This window comes from Girardinichthys multiradiatus, chromosome 9 (genome assembly GCF_021462225.1).
Source record: "Girardinichthys multiradiatus isolate DD_20200921_A chromosome 9, DD_fGirMul_XY1, whole genome shotgun sequence".
NCBI lineage: Eukaryota > Metazoa > Chordata > Actinopteri > Cyprinodontiformes > Goodeidae > Girardinichthys > Girardinichthys multiradiatus.
In genome coordinates, this window is record NC_061802.1 from 8,773,480 (window position 1) to 8,793,220 (window position 19,741).

The window sequence follows — 19,741 nt, forward strand, 5'->3', positions numbered from 1 at the left end:
CCACTGGTTCTGCCCTCGCCGAGATCAAACCAAACAGATTTCTTAGAGGGAAAAACATTAAAGAGAACAGAACACCAGAAAAAGAAGCAGTTTGATTAAGCAACGTTACATTTCTTTTGCATTTTTACACTGACGCAGTAAAAGCTCTGACACAAAACACAGTACTATCATTGTTTTCAGGCTTGGCTTTTTCTTATTTGCAAGTTTGTTGAAAAGGTTAAAATGTAATGATAATGGTAGGTTTGTTGCTTGTGGCCCCTCAACTCCACCTGTTAATTGACATGTTTGGAAAATCACTTTGGGATAAATATGCTGAGGATGATCAACAGGAGCAGAAACACTAAGGCCTTGCGCAAATGGGAAGCATTAGTCAGTTAAACATAAATTAATCTGATGCATTTATTTGCAATAAAATACTTTTCTACTGCTGTACTGTGATCTTCATGTAGATCAGGCAATAATGAACTTAAGACTGTACAACTGATTTAAGATTATTTTTAAACCCCTTTTAATCTCTTACCAGAATCATAAGCTGCAATATTTTTTCGGAAGGCCTCGAACAGTTTCTGGACCATCACTTCAACAGTCAGGAGCACAACAAACCGTATTTCTCAGGTTTAAACATAGCAAACCTCCTTGAAAATGATAGGTAACAATGTTGTAATCATGTACACATGATTTCATACACTAATATGTAGGTTTGGCCATTTTAATTTGGAAAAATTATTTTCTTGTTACATTTTCTTGTCTTTTGTTTTATTTGGTTATATTAATTGAATATTTCAGGGTTATTAAAATTGATTTTAAATATTCTCGTGTCTAAAACTGTCAGAAAAACACACAGGCTGTTGTAAATTTATATACATTTAATAAATTAATAAAATAGGCAGTTAAAACCAGATGATTACATACACTTTAAAAAGACACTCAACATAAATATTTCCTGTTCTAGGTCAGTTAGAATTAATAAATTACAGAATCTCTGTATCTACTTATGTCTCTTTTCCATTCATGGTTCCAGCACCGCACGGCTCCACTCGATCTCGCTGTACTCCACACGAAAGCTGTTTCTGTTGACTCAGTGACAGCTGCAGTTACGGCTTGAAGCCCGACCTCCAGCCATCAACGTTGTGGGCTCCGGCCAATCCGTGAACAGCCGGAAAAGCCTGTAATGGAAACAGTCTCAAAACGGGCTGAGTGGAGTGGGGCCGGTCAAAGTACAGCCCATGGGAAAAGGGTCATTAATACCAGAATAGTGAGTGGGACAATGTGTTCCTTATCACAGTACATCTAAGCATCTGGTCTGTTACAAAATCCAAACCTTTACTCCATTCTTGGAGCAGACTTTTAAGTCGCTGATTAGGCGGATTGATAAGTTCTGCGGTGACAGCTGGATGTATCAATCATACCACCACTTTGTGCGGTAAAACTTACATTATTTGGCTGAGAAAACAACAACAAATAGAACTGTCCTTTGCAAAAGGATAACTTTACAGAAACTTCAATTGAAAGCATAAATCTCAGATTTTGCTCACTGGCTGATTAATTGGTGCAATCTGAACCAGGGTGGTATTTTCTCCTAGACTCTGTTGTTGTTGAGCTTTTTTCTGGTATTGAGTCTCTACTGTTGCTGCCCAGCTCCAGTGCATCATGTGTTTATCCCAACTGTAATTTAGCAAAGTATCTGCTGATGGGGAGAGGACAAGGTGTTAACAACAAAGTAAGGTATCACTCGTTCTTTTTAAATCAAAGTAAAGGAAAGGAAATTTGATTTAGTGTGCTTTTATAGACAGGCAATTACTATTATGGAAGATTTTACCAAAAAAAGCAAAACTATTTCCCAGCAATGAAAAGCAAAGGAAAAAAGGAAATTATTGTATGAAGCCAGAATTTTTAAAGAAAAACAGAAGAACAGAGTGGTAGAGGACTCGAAACACACTTGCTAAAGCAGTCTTAGCTGTGTGCTTGGAGTGACAGGGTGCTGTATAATGTTCAAGGTGTGAAGGCACAAAGAAGGTTTGAGAGATAGAAAGAAGCTCAAAGAAGAAAATACATCTGCACACTTGTGTTTGCCTGCTTGCAATGTGTGAGTATGCACTTTTTTCCATGAAGCTCTCCTGGCAGCCATTTAATGGGCCAGTGATCCGCGCTGTGCATGGTTCGAGCCACCTGTCACAAACGCAGACAGATACAGAGCTCAGTTCTTACCAAATATGGGATGGAATATAAAAGGTTTTTAAGATCTGTTAGTGACAGGCGGAGTTATAGTTTTCTTCCTTCTCTCTGTAATAGTAAAGGCACTTTAGAACATGAAATTGTGAATGTAAATGTAAAGATTTCACATTATCTGACCATCAAGCATTTACTGATTACATGTTGTCATTCTTAAGTATGTTTTAAATACTCATTAGAAATCAGTTTGAACCATAATTAGGGAGAAAATCTTTGTCTTGTCAAGGCAATTGTGCAGGTTTGCTTTAATTTGCAAACACTTTGTCCTTAGCTCCATCCTTTCATCTTTTACTTTCATTGTAACATACAAACTCCATCAGTAGGTCAAGGACGCAGTTAGTACTGGTAAGGAGGTCACGTAGGGTTTTTGTCCTCCAATCCACACCTTTCCCTCCTGCAGATACTGAAATAATAGCAGACTGTTACTTTCTAGTGGTGAGCCATGAAACTTTCAACAGCTAAACAAAAGGAGAATTTATGTTTGTGTTTATTAAATGAATAGATGTCACAGTAAGCATGTTTTTCATCTTAGATGATTTTGGCGTGAGGGGGAAATCCCGCTTGTTTATCTGTCTCATCTTTCACTCGGTCAACATTTCACAGTCTCTGTAAAAAGTGTGATCTGTGTTGAAACTTACTGAGTGGTACACAGGATAACAAATGTCTTATCTAGCAAAAAATTAAAAGGTGAATGAGCTCTAATGTAGAGAAAGATTCTAGATGATGTCTCAATAAAGTTTACTTGCAATGCATGGGAAGCCCAAGTATGTATTAAAAATAATCTTAGTCTCATTAAATTAAATAATGAAACACTGAAATAAACCAAACATGAACCGTTAGATTTCATTTTACTGAATTATATCTGTGGAGTTTGAAAATGATGTGCAGTCAGGATTTCTATCTGGGTTCAAAATCTTGACATGAAATAATCTCAGATTTAAATGATTACCTCTCATTAGTACAGACACAGCACAAAGTTTATCAGAATGTAGTGAAACAACTGGTGAGAAATTCTACCAAATTGTATTTTATACTCTAAAGAAAAGCTGTTGACAGAAGCATGATCAGAGCTGTAGTTGTAAAGAAAAACTGTGCTCATGTTGGGGGACAAAAAGAAAGGAGTAGCACATTTTTTCTCGTCTATACTTGAACACATCGCTTGCAGAGCTGTCATATGTGACCCATTTTTATTTTTCTGTTCAAAATATTTTTTTAATGATTGATATGCTGCCCTGTCAGCTGTTTTAATGTACCAGACTCCAAGTCATTATGTTGTGATGAGAAACTAGAGCTTATCAGCTACCCCATACATCCCATAACACCTGCAACTCTCCCCTCTGCATCCCAAAACATTTACTTTTTTAATCTAACCTTAGTTCCGATGTGAATCTGCACTTATAATATCAAACTTAGTATTATGAATCAAGTTAAAGGAAATATGCATGATTGAATGCAGAATTTCACAGCGGTAGTTTTCAATTGGAATAACAATTTAGGTAAGGCTGCTAAGGTAGATGGTGCGTTTCATCTTGTTCTGCAGCTGTTGAGCAGTGAATTACAGCTTGAGGCAGCGGCAGTGTGTTGTGATCATGGAGCAGACAGGTGGGAAGGTCATTATCAGCTGTTTGGAGTAGTACTAGTGATTCTTTTTTTTAACTGCTTGAACCTACATGTAGTTCTGCCAGGTGCAAGATCAGGATGCGGTAACATTCTTTATCAAGCCATGTGCTCTCAAGGCAGTTTACTTTCAAGCTTCACCATCAGTGCACTCACACATGCTTGCAGAGAAATAGGCTGTAGGCTGTTCATGGTGATACTGGCTGAACTAACTTGAAATGTCAGGTTTTTAAAATGTTCAATCCTGCAGAGTGATTGTTATTGCTAAGAATGAACAGGAAATATTTACAGAACTGCTTGGCTCAGGGAAACTGCTTTGGTCAACTACTATTACTGGGGAAAAAAAGTTAACTACCATATTGAGTACCAAAAAGTAATGGTCCAAGTTGGACACAGTTAGGTACACATGCAGATTTGCAATTTGCATTTGGTACACCAAACAGCATACAGGTACATCTAAAAAAAATATTTTTTGTCACTTGAAATTCAAATTTCAAAGTGAAATGCATATATAGTTTCATTACACATAGAGTAAAATATTTCAGGCCTTAATTTCTTGTAATTTTGATGATTATGACTAATAGAAAACGAGAACCCAAAATTCAGTGTCTGAGAAAATTAGAATATTGTAAAAAAGTGATTATTGGAAACTCATGGTGTCAGCCTAATTACCTAATGCCTCTTTTCCACTCATGGCTCCACTCTGCTGGACCTCACTCTGCTCAGCACAAAACCTGTTGTTTCCATTGATTCTCTGACGGCTGGAAGTGTGAATTAAAGCCACCTCCACATGCTTAATAACCTTCCGACCCAAACAAACATCATTTTTCGAAGACACCATTGAGCTCCAATGATGCACAGGAAAGCCTCAACCTCATCGTTGCACCAAGGGATAGAGTTTCTGGTTGCTCATGAGGATTCCATGGTTTGCCTGTAATGTTGCGATGTCGGAAAGTGGCGGCTATTTTTCTGCTCATGGACTCATACAGCTGGCCAATGGCCAATCAGTGAACAGACTTCTGTTTACATCACACTTTGGCCTTGCTGGCCTGCCGCCAGGCAGGTACCAAGTCATCCAGTACCCTGCCAGAAAAGCCAGCAATGGAAATGATCGAAAAATGGGCTTAATTCAGTTGTTATTTTATTTATATAGCACCAATTCACAACACATGTTGTCTCAAGGCACTTCACAACAGTCAGGTACATACATTCCAATTAGTCCTAATCATTGAACAGTGCAGTCAGGGGTAGTTATTTATTCAAATTGGATAAAAAGTTTTTCTGTCTAAGGAAACCCAGCAGATTGCATCCAGTCAGTGACTTGCAGCATTCACTCCTCCTGGATGAGCATGTAGAGACAGTGGACAGTCACTGGCGTTGACTTTGCAGCAATCCTTCATACTGAGCATGCATGTAGCGACAATGGAGAGGAAAAACTCCCTTTTAAAAGGAAGAAACCTCCAGCAGAACCAGGCTCAGTGTGAGCGGCCAACTGCCAGTGCAGTGGAGCTGACCAGAGCGCATGGAAAAAGGCTTTAATAACTCAAAACACCGGCTAAGGTTTCCTGAGCCCCTAAATGATCTCTGTCTGGGTCAGTAGGCTACACATTCATGGGGACGACTTCACAAATGTCCAGAAGACAGTCAACGAGACCCTCCACAAGGACGGTAAGCCACAAAAAGGCATTGCTAAAGAAACTGGTTGTTCAAAGTTCTGTACCCAAGCATATTCATAGAAAGTGCCACTAAGCACAGACGATTCCAAAACACGGGCTACAAGCGTCACATTCCTCATGTCAAGACAATTCTGAACCAGAGACCTTGTCAGCATTGTCTACCTGGGCTAAAGAGAAAATGAACTGGACAATTGTTCAGTGGTCCAAAGTCCTATGTTCTGATGAAAGTAATGTTTAATTTTAATTGGAAATCAAGGTCCCAGAGTCTGGACTAAGAGTGGAGAGGCACAGAATCCACGTTGCTTGAAGTCCCTTTGAAATGTCCTTAGTCAGTGATGATTTGGGGTGCCATGTCATCTGCTGGTGTTGGTCCACTGCATTTTCTTAAGTTCACTGTCCACAGCCATCCACCAGGACATTTTGAGAAAGATAAGATGCAGGTGAAATGAAGATTGCTATCAAAGCAACCTGGGGTTCCATTACATGTCAGCAGAACCACAGGCTGATCACCTCCATGTCATGCCACATCAATGCAGTAATTCATGCAGAAGGAGCCCCAACCAAGTATTGAGTGCGAAGTAAGGATCATACTTTTTAGATGCCAGACATTTGTTAAAAATATATATATTTTTTTATTTGGACTTATGTAATATTCAAATTATGTGAGACAATGAATCTTTGACTTTCATTTTCTGACAGCCATAATCATCAAAACTACAAGAAATAATGAATTACTCTTTGTAAAGAAGTAATATAATATACGAGTTTCACTTTCTGAAATGAGTGACAAAAATATTGAACTGTTAAATGATATTCTTATTATTTTAGATGTACCGTAGTTGGTGCCGTTCCTGAGTGGAGCAGCAGTGTTACAGGCAGTTCTGGAGTCTCATTGTAAAGAGTCCTGTTGCTGTCTACCGACTGCGGTTCCTGATTTCTCAGTGATCTTTAATGCTTTATGCAAAGTGAGAGTACCTCCTGTTCTTTAGTCTATGCTGAACATGAGCTTCAACCCATTACTGGGATCCCTCATCAGTATTCAATAATTAAACAATGTAAATAGATATGTAAATTGAAAGTTTAAAGACTGAAAAAAGGGCACAGACTGGCAACAAAAATTGTATCTTGGTCTAACTAGTTAGACTTCGAAGCTCAGAAGAGAAGCAGCTTTGTTTAGGTTCATACATAGTGTCTAAATATCTTGTTATATGTGAGAAACTAACTTTCAGTTCAGTCGAAGTGCAGAGAGCAAAGGGATGGGCATTGAAACAGCTCTATACCGAGTAAAGCACTCAACGGACTTTGTCTTAGCATCACAAAGTGCTCTGGAAGTGTCTGTGTGAAATAAAACAGTCTGAAATATTGATCCTTTCAGTTGATGTCTGATGCTTTTGTTTTTTTATTCCTTGCTTTGCAGTAAACGTGGTGGGGATAGAAGGCTCCAGAGAGGAAATGTTTTGCAGACAATAACATCTTAAATTTGTTCTGAAAAGATTTATTGATCCATGATATGTAACATGTCAGCTCTGAGTACAGGAGTGGGCTGGCTGTTGGTTAGATGCAAAGAAGAACAGCAGAATGTACCAAATCACCAATGCTGGTTTTATTGCTGCTGTGTATATGTAATTTTTATGTAAAACAATGACTGGAGTGGACAGCCAGCCCACATAATGTCCCAAAACACGTCAAATCTGCTTTCACCCACTTATGAGAATATGATCATAAATTGCATCATTATTACAATGCAGAGTTCAAGTCTTTATTTTCCTAGTTGAATAGAAACAGAAAACATGTCCTTTATTTTCTGACGGTGAATAAGCACATGTAATATTACCTGACAACAAAGCAGTGTCCTCTAAAGGGTCTTTCCATTATATCAACTTTTGTGTGCATACAAGTTTGTATTTATGCCCTTTTATGTAGCAAAATTAACGGTATTATACAGTTTGGGCCAAAATTATTTATTACACTAGTGATCATGTAGGTTTGTTTGAAGGGTTGATTTTTATCACTGATGTCTTTTTAAGAAGTTGCGAGCAGTCAATATGTTACCCGCAGTAGCTTTCTCTCATTGTGTCTTTGTCTGTAAAGAAACTTCGGATCTTCTGCTGTAAGCAGACATTTATTATTCACGTTAGCAGAGGCAATGTCACTGTGCATGTATGAGATTTATAACACTGTAAAACCGACATTTTAAACCTTTAGCATCATATATAAATGTTTAGCACATTATTAAACAGCAGTCCGGGTGTGTATTCCTTAGAGAAGGTAGATCCATCAAGAAAGTAGCAGAAAACCTCAGACTACAACGAAAACATTTAGTGTACCTTATTTAGCCTTCCTGTTGCCTGCTTAATAAGCAGACATAAGACATTGTTTATGCTCCAAAAATTTTAAGAATAGAGATCACCATCTAGATTTAATACAGCTAAAGACAGATGAAGCATGCATGAAACCTTCTGGACACAGACCTAAATCTTTACCACATAACATCTGTTACTAAACCAGCTTACTATCGTCTTAAAAACATTGCCAGAATAAAAGGGTTTCATGTCAAAACAGGACACTGGAAAAACTGGGGCATGCTTTTGCAGTTGGTTGAAATACTGTAATCATTTGTTTACAGGTCTCTGAAAAATTCAATCCGGTAACTACAGCTCATCCAATCTGCCAGAGCCTTGACCAACACATTGATCATATCACAACAGTCCTTAAATCACTGCACTGGCTCCCTGTTTGTAAAAGGACTTTAACATTTTGCCAGTGGTCTGCAAGGCACTAAATGGTCTGATATAAATTTCGGAGTTGTCAAATATGAATCATGTAAACCCCTCAGGTCTTCAGAGACCTGCTTACTCAGGGCTGTAAGGATCATATGTAAACAAGGTGAGGCAGTATTTAGTTTCTATGCTCCTCAGCTCTGGAACAAACTCCATGAAAACCTGAGATGTGCAGAAGCTGTTGCCTCCTTTAAATCAGGACTGAAATGTTTTACTGCAGCTTTCAAAGAATCTCATTAATGGCCTGCTTGCCTCACCACTGAGTGATGTAATCTTAAATGTCATGCTTCTATTTGCATTTTAGTTTTTGCATTTGTTTTTATGCAGTTCTTCTCATAGTATAAAGCTTTTTTGTTTTTGTATAAAGTGCTTTTTCCCTTATCTATAAACGTGCTAAATAAACTCGTCTTTTATTATTTTCTCTCCTGCCCGCTTTCAGCCTGAATGAAATGCAAGCATGTCTTTTCTAGGGATGAAGTTTAGGTTATTACAATATTTTATGGCAGTTGTTGTTATATCTATAAATGTGACAAAGTATTTACAAATGTAGTCTTTTGCCAATGTATCAAGCTGCTTTGAGTCAGAACCCCAAAAATACAAATACTGTTATTAAAAGGAAACAAATGAGCTACTTCATTACGATATCAACAATTACCATACCAATCTCATAATATTAGATTATTTAATGATGTTTGAGATAGAGGAACTGTTTTATTTTCTTGAAGGTGGGAAGAATGCCATTCTAGATATCAGAAGTTTTTTTTGTTCTAAGAAGAATAAATGTATTTGATTAAAAGATCCTCCCTGACCTTTAATCTTAATGACTTGCTGTAGTTCATAGCTGAGGAACTCCTTATTACAGAAACTTTTAACCTTAAGAACAGTAGAACGGAATATTATAGTGGTTTAAAAGTGTAACTTTGTAAAATTGTCTTTTGAGGCAGAACCATCCCATACCTAAGAACAGAGAGAGACCATAGAGAGACAGAAATTACATTCTGTTGTCTAACTAATACAGAGCGACATAAGGCTGATCAGTTTAATGTAAGAACCAACTATAAACCTGTCCTATACGATAGGCAACTATGTAAATTCTGTTGTAATCTGGCACTAGAAAATCTGCAATCTTCATTGTAAATAACGATAGATCTGTAATACTGGTTTAAAGCTTTATTGACCCCATATATTACAAACTGATTTGATTTTAAGAATGTATAAATCTGCTCTGGTTTTGAGGTGTTTGGACTAGTTGCTAGCTTTCGCTAGTAAATGGCTAATCTGTATAAATACAGATTAGCCATTTACTTATAGAAGGCTCTGAAATGGGGATCTACTTTAAGTTTAAGCTTTGTACTGTACAACCATGTCACACTGAGAAATATGGCTTTTCAAGACAGATGTCTAAAAAGACACTTGTTCCTACCTCTGAACACTTTGTACTGCAATTTACTAGAGTGTGGACAGGAAGCTGTACGGCTAGATTGCTGTGAAACTATAAAGGAAGGAACTGAAGCCAAGAGAATTTAGCAGTGAGCAACGGTGTAAGGATCTCTTGCTTTACTATTGCGTCTTCCTGCTTCTTGTCTTTTCCCACCTCATCATATCCAGTCACCAAAGAGACAAATGCATTTGGCTGGACAGGAAGATCTGATTTATGGCTTTAAAGCATCAGCGTTCTGTGGCTTGGAGTGCAGCTGTCCTTGTAAGGCTGACAAAAGAAAGGGTTTCATCTTTACAAATTCACTTTATTATTACCAAGTAGCTACTTGTTTAAAAAAAATGCTGTAATTTGTCTCCCTTCAATAAAACAACCATGAAAGACTTTTTGGCTGTGTTTCATTACTATGATTAACAGAACGTCTTAGCTTTTATCATTTCAGTTATTGAACAGTCAGTTTAGTCTTTTTTTTTGTTAATTGTAGTGGTAATCATTACTTTAATGTTTTAAGTAAGTCTGACGTCCATGTGAGGAATGGTTGTAGCAATCAGGAGCAAGTTGGGGAGGATAACAGAAAATGATTCGCTGCGAATGTTTGGGTCGGTTCAAATGAGAACAAGCACGGTGTGGCTAGTACTGGGCTTTTCTGTCTTTTTATTGTTGGGTTTAAGTGTCTGTAAGATGCTGTAAACTGAATTGCCTTGTTGGAATAAAGGGCTCTGAACTGTGGCATGAGTTTGGGCTTTTTTTGTTTTTAAATGTAAATAAGATGAAAAAAGTTGCCATCTTACTTTATATTTTAGGCAGTGATATCATTCAGGGTTGGGGTTTGTTGGGGTCATCAAGTGGATTAAGAAGGATTCATAATTTTGACTGAATTAAGGCGTTTGGAGTCAATTTAAAAAATCTCAAACTGAAAATTTGATAGTATTGTGTGAAGCAGTTTTTGACTAGTATTTATTTTTTCGTTACAGGAAGTCCATGAAATCCTAAAAGAATATGAGCTGAAGTACTGCTTTGTGGATCGCAATAAAGGCACAGGTAAGAATTACATCCAACTAGATACAAAGACAAAAAACCCCAATGGTTTCCTAAAACCCATGAGTCAGAGACGTTACTGGTTTCCAGGTTTTATTATTCACAACATTAGACCTTTTTGGACCATGAATAACAATATCTTAATCTGAAAGGTTACTACAAGGATTAGCAAGGTTGGAAATTACACACAGAGAAACCCTTAAACACTAAAGTTAATTTACAACCAATTTTCTTAATTTTATGAGTAAAAAATATGCATTACCATGTTAATGTGCTGTGGTTGTTAAAATATGATGTCAGTTGCTGGTATCTGCTGACTTCCTCTTTCCATTATTCCTAAGCTTGACCCTAGATAAGTTTAAATGAAGTATAAAAATTTGGACAGTACCTTTTCAGGGACATAACAGGTCAATAGTGTTAGTTTGACACGTTAGTGTCTTCATCTGAAGCAGTGAGAATTCAACAATAATTCAGTATATGATTATAGAGCTTGAGCTGCAGTCTAATATTCCCCCTGCTGATTGCTCTACAGATGCTAATTCCCAAACTGAATAAAGAGACATGATTACCCAAAAGTTCTGTGACACACTAAATTTAGCCTATAAATCACTCTGTGTTGAACAACATCAAGAACATTTATGATTTGGCAATTAGAGATTATTGTGGTTCTAATCAAGAATTTACACCAGTTTAAAATGAAACAAAAAGCAAATCTAAAATCACTAAATTCACTTTGCCAAACTCCCTCCCTACTCTAACCTAAGACTGTCACAATAACGAGTGCAATGCTTACTAGGGCTGCAGCTATGGATTGTTTTAGTAATTGATTAATCTAGCAAATATTTCTTTAGATTAGTCACTTAATCTAACAAGAGATACTCTTAGTTAAATAGCATGCCTCAATAAACAAGCGTTTTGAAAAAAAAAAAAACATTTACTGCACATTTTAAATGTATTATTACTGGCAAAAACATGTAAAAAAAACAAAAACAAATCCTCAATGCTCAGAACATGGCATTAACAAATCATTTGAAACTAAAATAGTTTAAAACAAATATGTATCTGGCGCATGCAAATTAAGGATCTGTGTTATGTCAATGCATTCGGCAGCAACCCTATATAATTTCAGCGTTTCTGGTAATTTTTTATTGTCTTTAGTTATTAGCAACAGCAGCAGGGTTCCTACTTTTTCTGCTCTAATTGTCAGCTTCAGTCCCGTCTACCATACCCTGTGTTTGTAGAAGCCACTTGAGCCTCCAATAGCTTTACAACTAAATGGTGGTGTAATGGGAGGGTGCACTGGTTTGTTTCGTTGCTTCACTAGTTATTGTTTAACTGAGCAGTCAGCTTTTTTAACATTTTCCTGAGCTGATTCATACCGCAGTAAAACAAAATGTTGCTTGGTTCTGAACTACACACCTGGGAAGCGCTTCTTGGCGGGGGAGCTCAGACTGACAGCACACGGGCTGTCTGTGTCCGTGAGGCTAATATTTAAAAAGCTAGCGTTAGCTTATGTCGTCTGGGAGGTTTACTTTTTCCCTGTTGCAGATCCAGGACCTTTACTGACTTTACTTTACATTTTCAATTTTATTGAGATCTATTACTTCGGCAACCCTGGTTCACATTATTTTTTTAGCACAAATTTATGTGCAATATATGTATGTGTTGACATCTTTGCAGTGCAACCTAGGCTTTTAACAAGTGTTACACTTGACATGTCTGCAAAAAGCACATTGTACCATCGATGAGCGTTACATCAGACAAATATAAACATATATCAAGCTCCAACAATGACTTACCTGGTCTCCGGTGAAATATCTGGCACAGTCCATGTAGGGTGTTTTATGTCGTCGTGCTATTATGGTATGCCAGTTCAACTGTGCCATGAACGAAATGGACCACGTCATTTTCACGTATCTTTATCTTAAAATCATCCCAGGATTTAGACTGACTGTCTCTGCCTTTTTGTGCACCTTTTTGTTACCTGATTTTTAATCTAATAGTGTTGGACAGGATGGGTCGGAGCGATGTGTGTTATTCTGTTTCTGCTTTTTGATTTTTCCCTTTAGCATTGCCAATATTCGGTCGCAAATCAGTTTGGCACGAATTTGGTATGCTTCCAGCTAGAAAAATAAATAAAACTTCTAAAATTTCCGAAATTAGTTTGATTTTATGTTCAAAAACGTAATGTGGAAAAAAACTGACTTGAGATCAGGTTGGAATCTTTTCAATAAATAAAGTAATGTCAGCAGGCATAGCCAATGTCTAGATAGATTATAAAACTATATAACTACTTGAAAACAGTCATTGTTAATGTTTACAAATGTTTAAATAAGACAATGACCATATTTGATAATAAAACATGTTTAAATCTCTTTGGAAATGTCTTAAAATTTCAACAATCCAGTTTACCACCTATACCTGGATGCAGCATGCACAGCTGTTTGGAAAATCTCTGAGATTTCTTGACTTACAAATCAAACGATGTACAGAGTTTAGGCTGGTTGGATGCTACAGGATTTAGACATCAGCTGATTTTTCTCCAGTATCTGTGATGTCTACATTCAGCCTGACATTTTTTCAGGTGAGTAATTCAGTTTGGTGTAGAGCGGGCTGTAGAGAGTAACCTATCGCTGTTGAAAAACATTGACGAAAAGCTTGGGTTCAGTTCACCTTTCTTACTGTAGCAGAATAAGAAACCTTTAGAGTTCAGTCTGTTTTGGTTTCAGCTTTTAAAGTTGCGCTACAGAACATTGCATTGCGTACTTATTCAGCACATACATATTCTGCATGAGTGCAGGTATAAAACAGCTCTTTATTCATTCGGTACACCTGTGTACCAAATTGACAGGGCTGTATCGGATATTTTCGCTAAAAATATGTGTATCATTACACCTCTGACGGTTAGAGAGGCACCAAACAGTCAACAAGGGATTGGAATTGGCTAATTTTTCCTTTGTCTGACCGGAGATCCAGTAGGTTAAAAACTGTTCCGTAAATGCAGAAAAACAAAGGACTCCAACCATTTTCAGTAAATAAACAATATTTTTTTGGTACTCCTTAATTTTCTGTACCTCTGTCAAAGAAACTGCAAAGCAGTTCCTATGTGATACAGTCTTTAGAGAAAAAGTTGCAATAGTCAAAGTTAAACAGAAATAGAGAACCAGAAATCATTAATGGCCAAGGAAAGACTGATTAATGCATCTCTAGTTGCTGTTGTGTGGATAAATCAACTAGAGCAGCTACATTTTGTTCTGAATGCTTTAACAGACTCATTAGCTATAATTTCAGCATATCATTAGCTTTTGAAATTAGCTGTAAAGCTGTGTTGTGTGTCATTTTATCCATATCACCTTCACTTTCTGACATTTGCTCCTCACAGATCTGGAAATAGAAAGAAGGCACAAACACACAGATTCGACCCTCTGCCCTGAGAGTGTGTCTCTTTCCAGGGAAATCTTACTTGGTGCCTATATTTAGGCCATGCAGTCAGCCAAGCACCTGAAACTGAACACTTTTAGAAAGTGGTGGAGAGTTGTAAACAGCTGAACTATCAGAGCAGCAGCCTGTCCAAAAGGTTAATGGGGGCCTGATGGAAAAGTGGACCATCAGGCCCCTGTTGGACCTTCAGCTTTGTACCTCCTCTAATTAGGACTCTCTTGCAGGACTGTAGTTATGTTGGACATCAAGGACCATAGTTTCCTTAAAACAAAGTTGAATTTGTCTCAAACTCCACAAATACAAGCAGGAGCAGCATTTTCATTTTCTACCTTTTGCTGTCATTTTGAGTCTGCCTCCTTTCATTCTCTGTCTCATAAATCAACACATGCACCCTGCTCATTCTTTTCCTTTATTACTTTGTTCTTCACTGGAGAAACACTTTAATTTCAAGGGTTTGTTTCAGTAAGTTGACAACATAATGTGGTGACTTCTTGTTGTCAAATGCTTGGCTTATCTGAATGAAGATTAAAAATGTTTGGGGAGGAATACAGATGCACCTTCAAAGAGCTCCGTCAAAGGCCTTAGGAGAAAAACATGTTCCTTTAAAATGATTTTTCCAGGTAATACTGACATGACTGTTATTAAGATACAACACGGCTACAGGAGTGAGGCAGGTGGGATGCTTTTTGTGCTCCAAGGCATAAGCATTAATAGTCTCGTATTTCCGCTTTAAGCCGGTTCCTGTGCAACAGCAACATACATTTTAAGCTATGTGCAGAATATTTTTGTAACCTTAGGTTTCTTGTCTTGGCGGATGACTTTGTTTTCGGATAGATTCACAGATTGAACACAAATTCATTGGATGAAGGACCCAATGAAGCTGCTGCAAGAAAGTCCTGAAATAAAAGCAAACTTGAAAATGTTCCTGATCAAATGTGTACCTGAAGGACCAAAATGTAGCAAACCTGCAAGGATCTTTGTAAAGAAAGGAGTGAAAACGTGAGACTTGAGTAAACAAGGAGCACCTGCCAAAAGTAAATGAAACCAGGTCCGACTAGAAGAAATAGAGACTTAGAGAAATGGACAAAAGATAAAAACTGAAAACTATAAGTTTCTGAATGATCAATGGAAAAATCTTTATTGGCATTTCAAAAATTAAACCCGTCTGACAATTGCTGACCAGATTTTGCATGTTTCCACTGATATTTAGACTAATTATTTTTAATGATAAGCCTCAAGGGTTTGAGGTTGGAAAGCCTCTTTGCCATCACCCTAATCTTTAGCTCCTTCCACAGTTTCTATCAGAGTTTAGTTAGAACTCTGCCTGAGCCGGAAACATGGATAAAAATGAGATAACTTTAAACATAAATCTTCCCGTAATTTGTTTTCTACAAAAATCTCATTTCTAATTTAATATTTAACAAAGACTTTTTTTTTTATTACTCCTACTTCCCAGTGTTGATGATTCTGATGCGTTTTTTTTTCTAGGTCCGTTGAATCTGAGGACCCCTGATCAACCCAAAATACTATCTGAGCAACCTTTTGCTGGTATATCTACCAGCTGGTATATCTACCAGCAAAAGGTTTACAAAACCACATTTTCTCATCCTAAACGGATTAAATCATCCATCCATTCATTCTAAATCCCTGTTTATCCATGTGGGGGCGTGGTGCCTATCTCCAGCAGTCATTGATCAAGAGGAAGAGTACACGCTGGATAGGTCCCTAGGGTAGGGTTAGGGCAACAAAATGATACACTAAGGATAACCTAAGGACAGTATGGAGTAACCAATTAACTAACAGTCATGTTTATGGACTGATTTTGCACCCAACGGTTGGGCTTTGGTTGGCAACGTTTCACCATGTTTTGTTAATTTTATTTTTTTAAACAGTAGGAATATGGGGCACGGCGGTGGTGCAGGGGTTAAATGCGCGACACATATTCAGAGGCTTCAGTCCTCATAGCAGGTACCACTCCAGGCCCAGGTGACCCTCCCCTTCTCTCTACCCCTTTCCTGTCAACTTACTGTTGAACAAATTACAAAAATAAAGGCCACTGGTGCTGTAAAAAAACAGTGCGAGTAGTTTTTTACCTGCCTCTATGATATTTTATAGGCATGTTTTAAAGGCAAGTAGAATATCTGATCACCTTCTCTTCTTTCTGCACTAAAAATAAATGAATTATCAAGAGTAAGTGGTCAGTTAGTTTGGCTGACTGTCACAAGATGATTTTTGCTTAGTCCAAAAATGAGAAAGTTGAGAAAAATTTAAATAATTGATTTTGTTTCAGTCTAATTTTCATCAAACCTAAATCCTAAAATGTTATTATTGCTTCCTGATTCCTTGCCAGTATTTACTCAAATAATGGGAGAGCTTGGCACTGCTCCTTCTGTCCAATTTGTTAGTCATCAACAGTAGAAACCGTGTGTTTAATGTTTTGGGGAATTTTATTCTGTCATGCTGATTTATTTAGACCATGTCTTGTTTACAGTGGTTCTCCTGAAGAACAAAAAACCTCCAGCTTTTATGGTTATTTTTCAGATGGATGTTGAATCTGTCATTGAACCCTGACCCTCCCTTTTGGCAAATGCAGTATTTTCTGATATTTTGTACACATTTGACTTCGAGGTGAAACCTTTAAGTTGTGATTTCTGTTGTTACCTCTGAGTTTTTAGTTTTTAGTTTTTTTTAGCTTTATCAAAGCCATGTATTCAGAGCCTGTTGGTGTTTACCCCAGAAATGCGCTGATCAAGCCAATTCTGGTTTCTGGCTTTCTGCTTGCTCTGACCTGAGGGAGAAATGTGCTGCGGGTTATGTTAATAGACGTAGTTTTGAACCAAAGCAAAAATTAAGTAATTTGAGATTATTCCTTTTTTATGCATCAGCGAATATGTCTCTAACTTTGATCAGATTTGTCTTTATTAGTGCGTCAAAGTGCGCGTTGTTGGGTGATGCTTTTGTAGGCTGAAAATTATAGGGGTTTGAAAATATTTTTTTCTACCCTTGATTTTTCCAATCATTGACCAGTTTTCGTGGGTAAATTGGCTGATTCAGGTTTCTATCTGTTAGATTATCAGCATCAGTAGTCTAAATGGTCCAGCTTCCACAGAAGCAGTCATAAGCTTTTTAACTTATTCTGGTTATTAGTGCTATTTAGCAAGATGGAGCATGGAGGATCATTAAATTTGGTTTGTCGTGGGCTGTTTGAGTGTGTTGGGAGAGGTGTAGGGCACTGATTTCATGCCACTGGATCTTTTCTCTCTCTCTCTCTCTGTGTGTGTGTGTGTGTTGACAGATTTATTTTCCCCTCGACTCTGTAACAACCCCTCCCCAGCTTGTCACCCGCACCACAAACCTTCTTCCATCGAACCCAGTGCCTGGGGGTCTTCATGTGATGTCTGTTGGTTACTGCTGGTGTGCTGTAAACATGTGTGTTCTGGAGTACTGTATACATACAGTGTGAGTCATCACATTTTTTTAATGTGGGTTTTAGAGGGAGGGGGCCAAGTTTGCGTCTGTTTTTCTGTGTTTGTGACTGACTTGCCAACCTCTGGATCAGCGTTCAAGGCAGCTGTATAACATCAACCCAACTGAGTGTTTGTAGTCTGACTCACCCTCTCTTTCCTTTATCCCCTCTACCTTTTCAGCTTTTCTTTTTTTGTGTGTGTCTCTCCAACCGCTCAGCCTGAGAAATAATCGTCTGTCTTTTAGGAATAACGTTTGCAATGTAGTGTACACATAGTAGCTGAAATGTTGGGTTAAAGTTCAGGTTGAGACCCTCTGCATTGGTAACCAAACATGGTAATTTATATTTACTTTTATTTATGCCACCTGTGTTTGAAAATGTTTTCTCTAAAACTTGCTGCATAGTAATTCTTTAGATCAGGATGAGTTTTTAAAAAATTAACAGTTATATATAGTTTCTGGCATTTGTTTGTATTTGTTATGAGTTTCTGTTTATTTCTACAAATGCAAATATAAAATTTTCCTTTTTTCCGGTATTAAATCTCTCTGCCCATATCTTCATGAAACTTTTAATATATTTGTTAAGGAAACAATGTAAGCTTTCTGGAACTTTACGTTTTGCAGGTAAGTCACTGAGCCTTAAATTTTACAGAAAATAAATTTGGTGCCATCTTTAGTGATGCACCATTGCTTGCCCTAACCCTAAGGTCAGACTAAATGTTAAACCCTGGAAATCAGTTTTAAACCTGTTAATACATTTTTCTATCCTACCCGTGTTACAGGTAAAATCAGATATTTATGTACAGAAAAAGATGCGTAAAAAGTTTTTCCTTTACTGCCTGATATTAAATCAGACTAAACCTTTCCTGTTTAAGATCCTGTTTAGGATTAGTATTAGGCAAGGTTAGGCACGTTTATTTGTATGGCACATGTCAGCAACAAGACAATTTAAAGTGCTTTACATGATGACAAAAACATTAAAAAAGTACATTGCAATGGCATGATAAAGGAAAGAAAAGTGAAAACAAGTTGGACTACAGCCTGAAATTAATGACCTCAACATTTTTGTAAAATTCTATTACAAAGCAAATTAAATCTTTAACCCATTGATGCACTCTGTGCTTTTTGGTCCATATTTTTTCATCAGAAGAGCAAATGTTTCTCCCTGGGGTGGAGGTCTTTCCTTAGAATTACCTGACTTATTCCCATTTGCTAAATTCCAAAATAGTGACATTTTTAACAATTTTTAGTGTAACTTTATATTAAAGATTTTACGTACTCAGTGATTACTAAGTCTTCATACAATGTGTAAAAAAAAATTAGAGGATTATGCCAAGGCTTCTGATTCTGTCCTCTGTCTGTCTGACTCAGATCAGGACTTTGTGATGGCCACAACAAAAAAACACCACTTTGTTGTCTTTGAGACACTTTTTAACTAATTTGGTGGTATGCTTATTGTCATGGTCCATTTCAAGATCCATTTGTGCGCAAGTGTTAACATCCTCGATGATGTCTTGGGATTTGCTTTAAAATTTAGAGATGATGTTCCTTCCTCATGATGCTATGTATTTTCTAACGTTCATCAGTTCCTCTTGCAGCAAAACACCCACACAGCATGATGCTGCCACACCCGTACTTCACAGGAGGGATGGTGTTCCTAGGCTTGCTGTTTATACTTGTGTATAACTGCTATTTAAACAGATTAATGTGACACCTTCAGGCCTCTGGAAATTATACCCAAGGATGAATCTGACTGGTGGAGGTCCATAATAGCTTCTTGGCTGATTTTCCTTTGATTTTCTTTTTCATGTTGACACACAAGGAAGCAGCGTGTTGGAGGTGTTTTATTAAAAAACATCCAAAGGCGATGCGCATATTACCTTAAATTTTGTGAAATAACCTTGTAAATCTTAAACTATTATCTGGGCTTTCCCAATTTTGTTTAAATGCATGTTCATCAAAATTAGAAAGTAAAATAAAATCTCTAAAGAAATCTTCTGGCATTTAGCAAATAATCAAATTTTTGTTTAATTTAATGAGCTCATAACTCTTGT

General features: G+C 37.3%; 1 protein-coding gene across 2 annotated transcripts in view; it reads left to right on the forward strand.

Annotated features, from left to right (window-relative positions):
* raver2 (ribonucleoprotein, PTB-binding 2) overlaps positions 1-19,741 on the forward strand; it is a 136,832-nt gene that overhangs the window by 21,169 nt on the left and 95,922 nt on the right. For both annotated transcript variants that reach the window (XM_047374817.1, XM_047374816.1), the window contains exon 2: positions 10,718-10,784. In XM_047374817.1, coding sequence (XP_047230773.1) covers positions 10,718-10,784 — 67 coding nt within the window. The remainder of the gene's footprint in view (positions 1-10,717; positions 10,785-19,741) is intronic.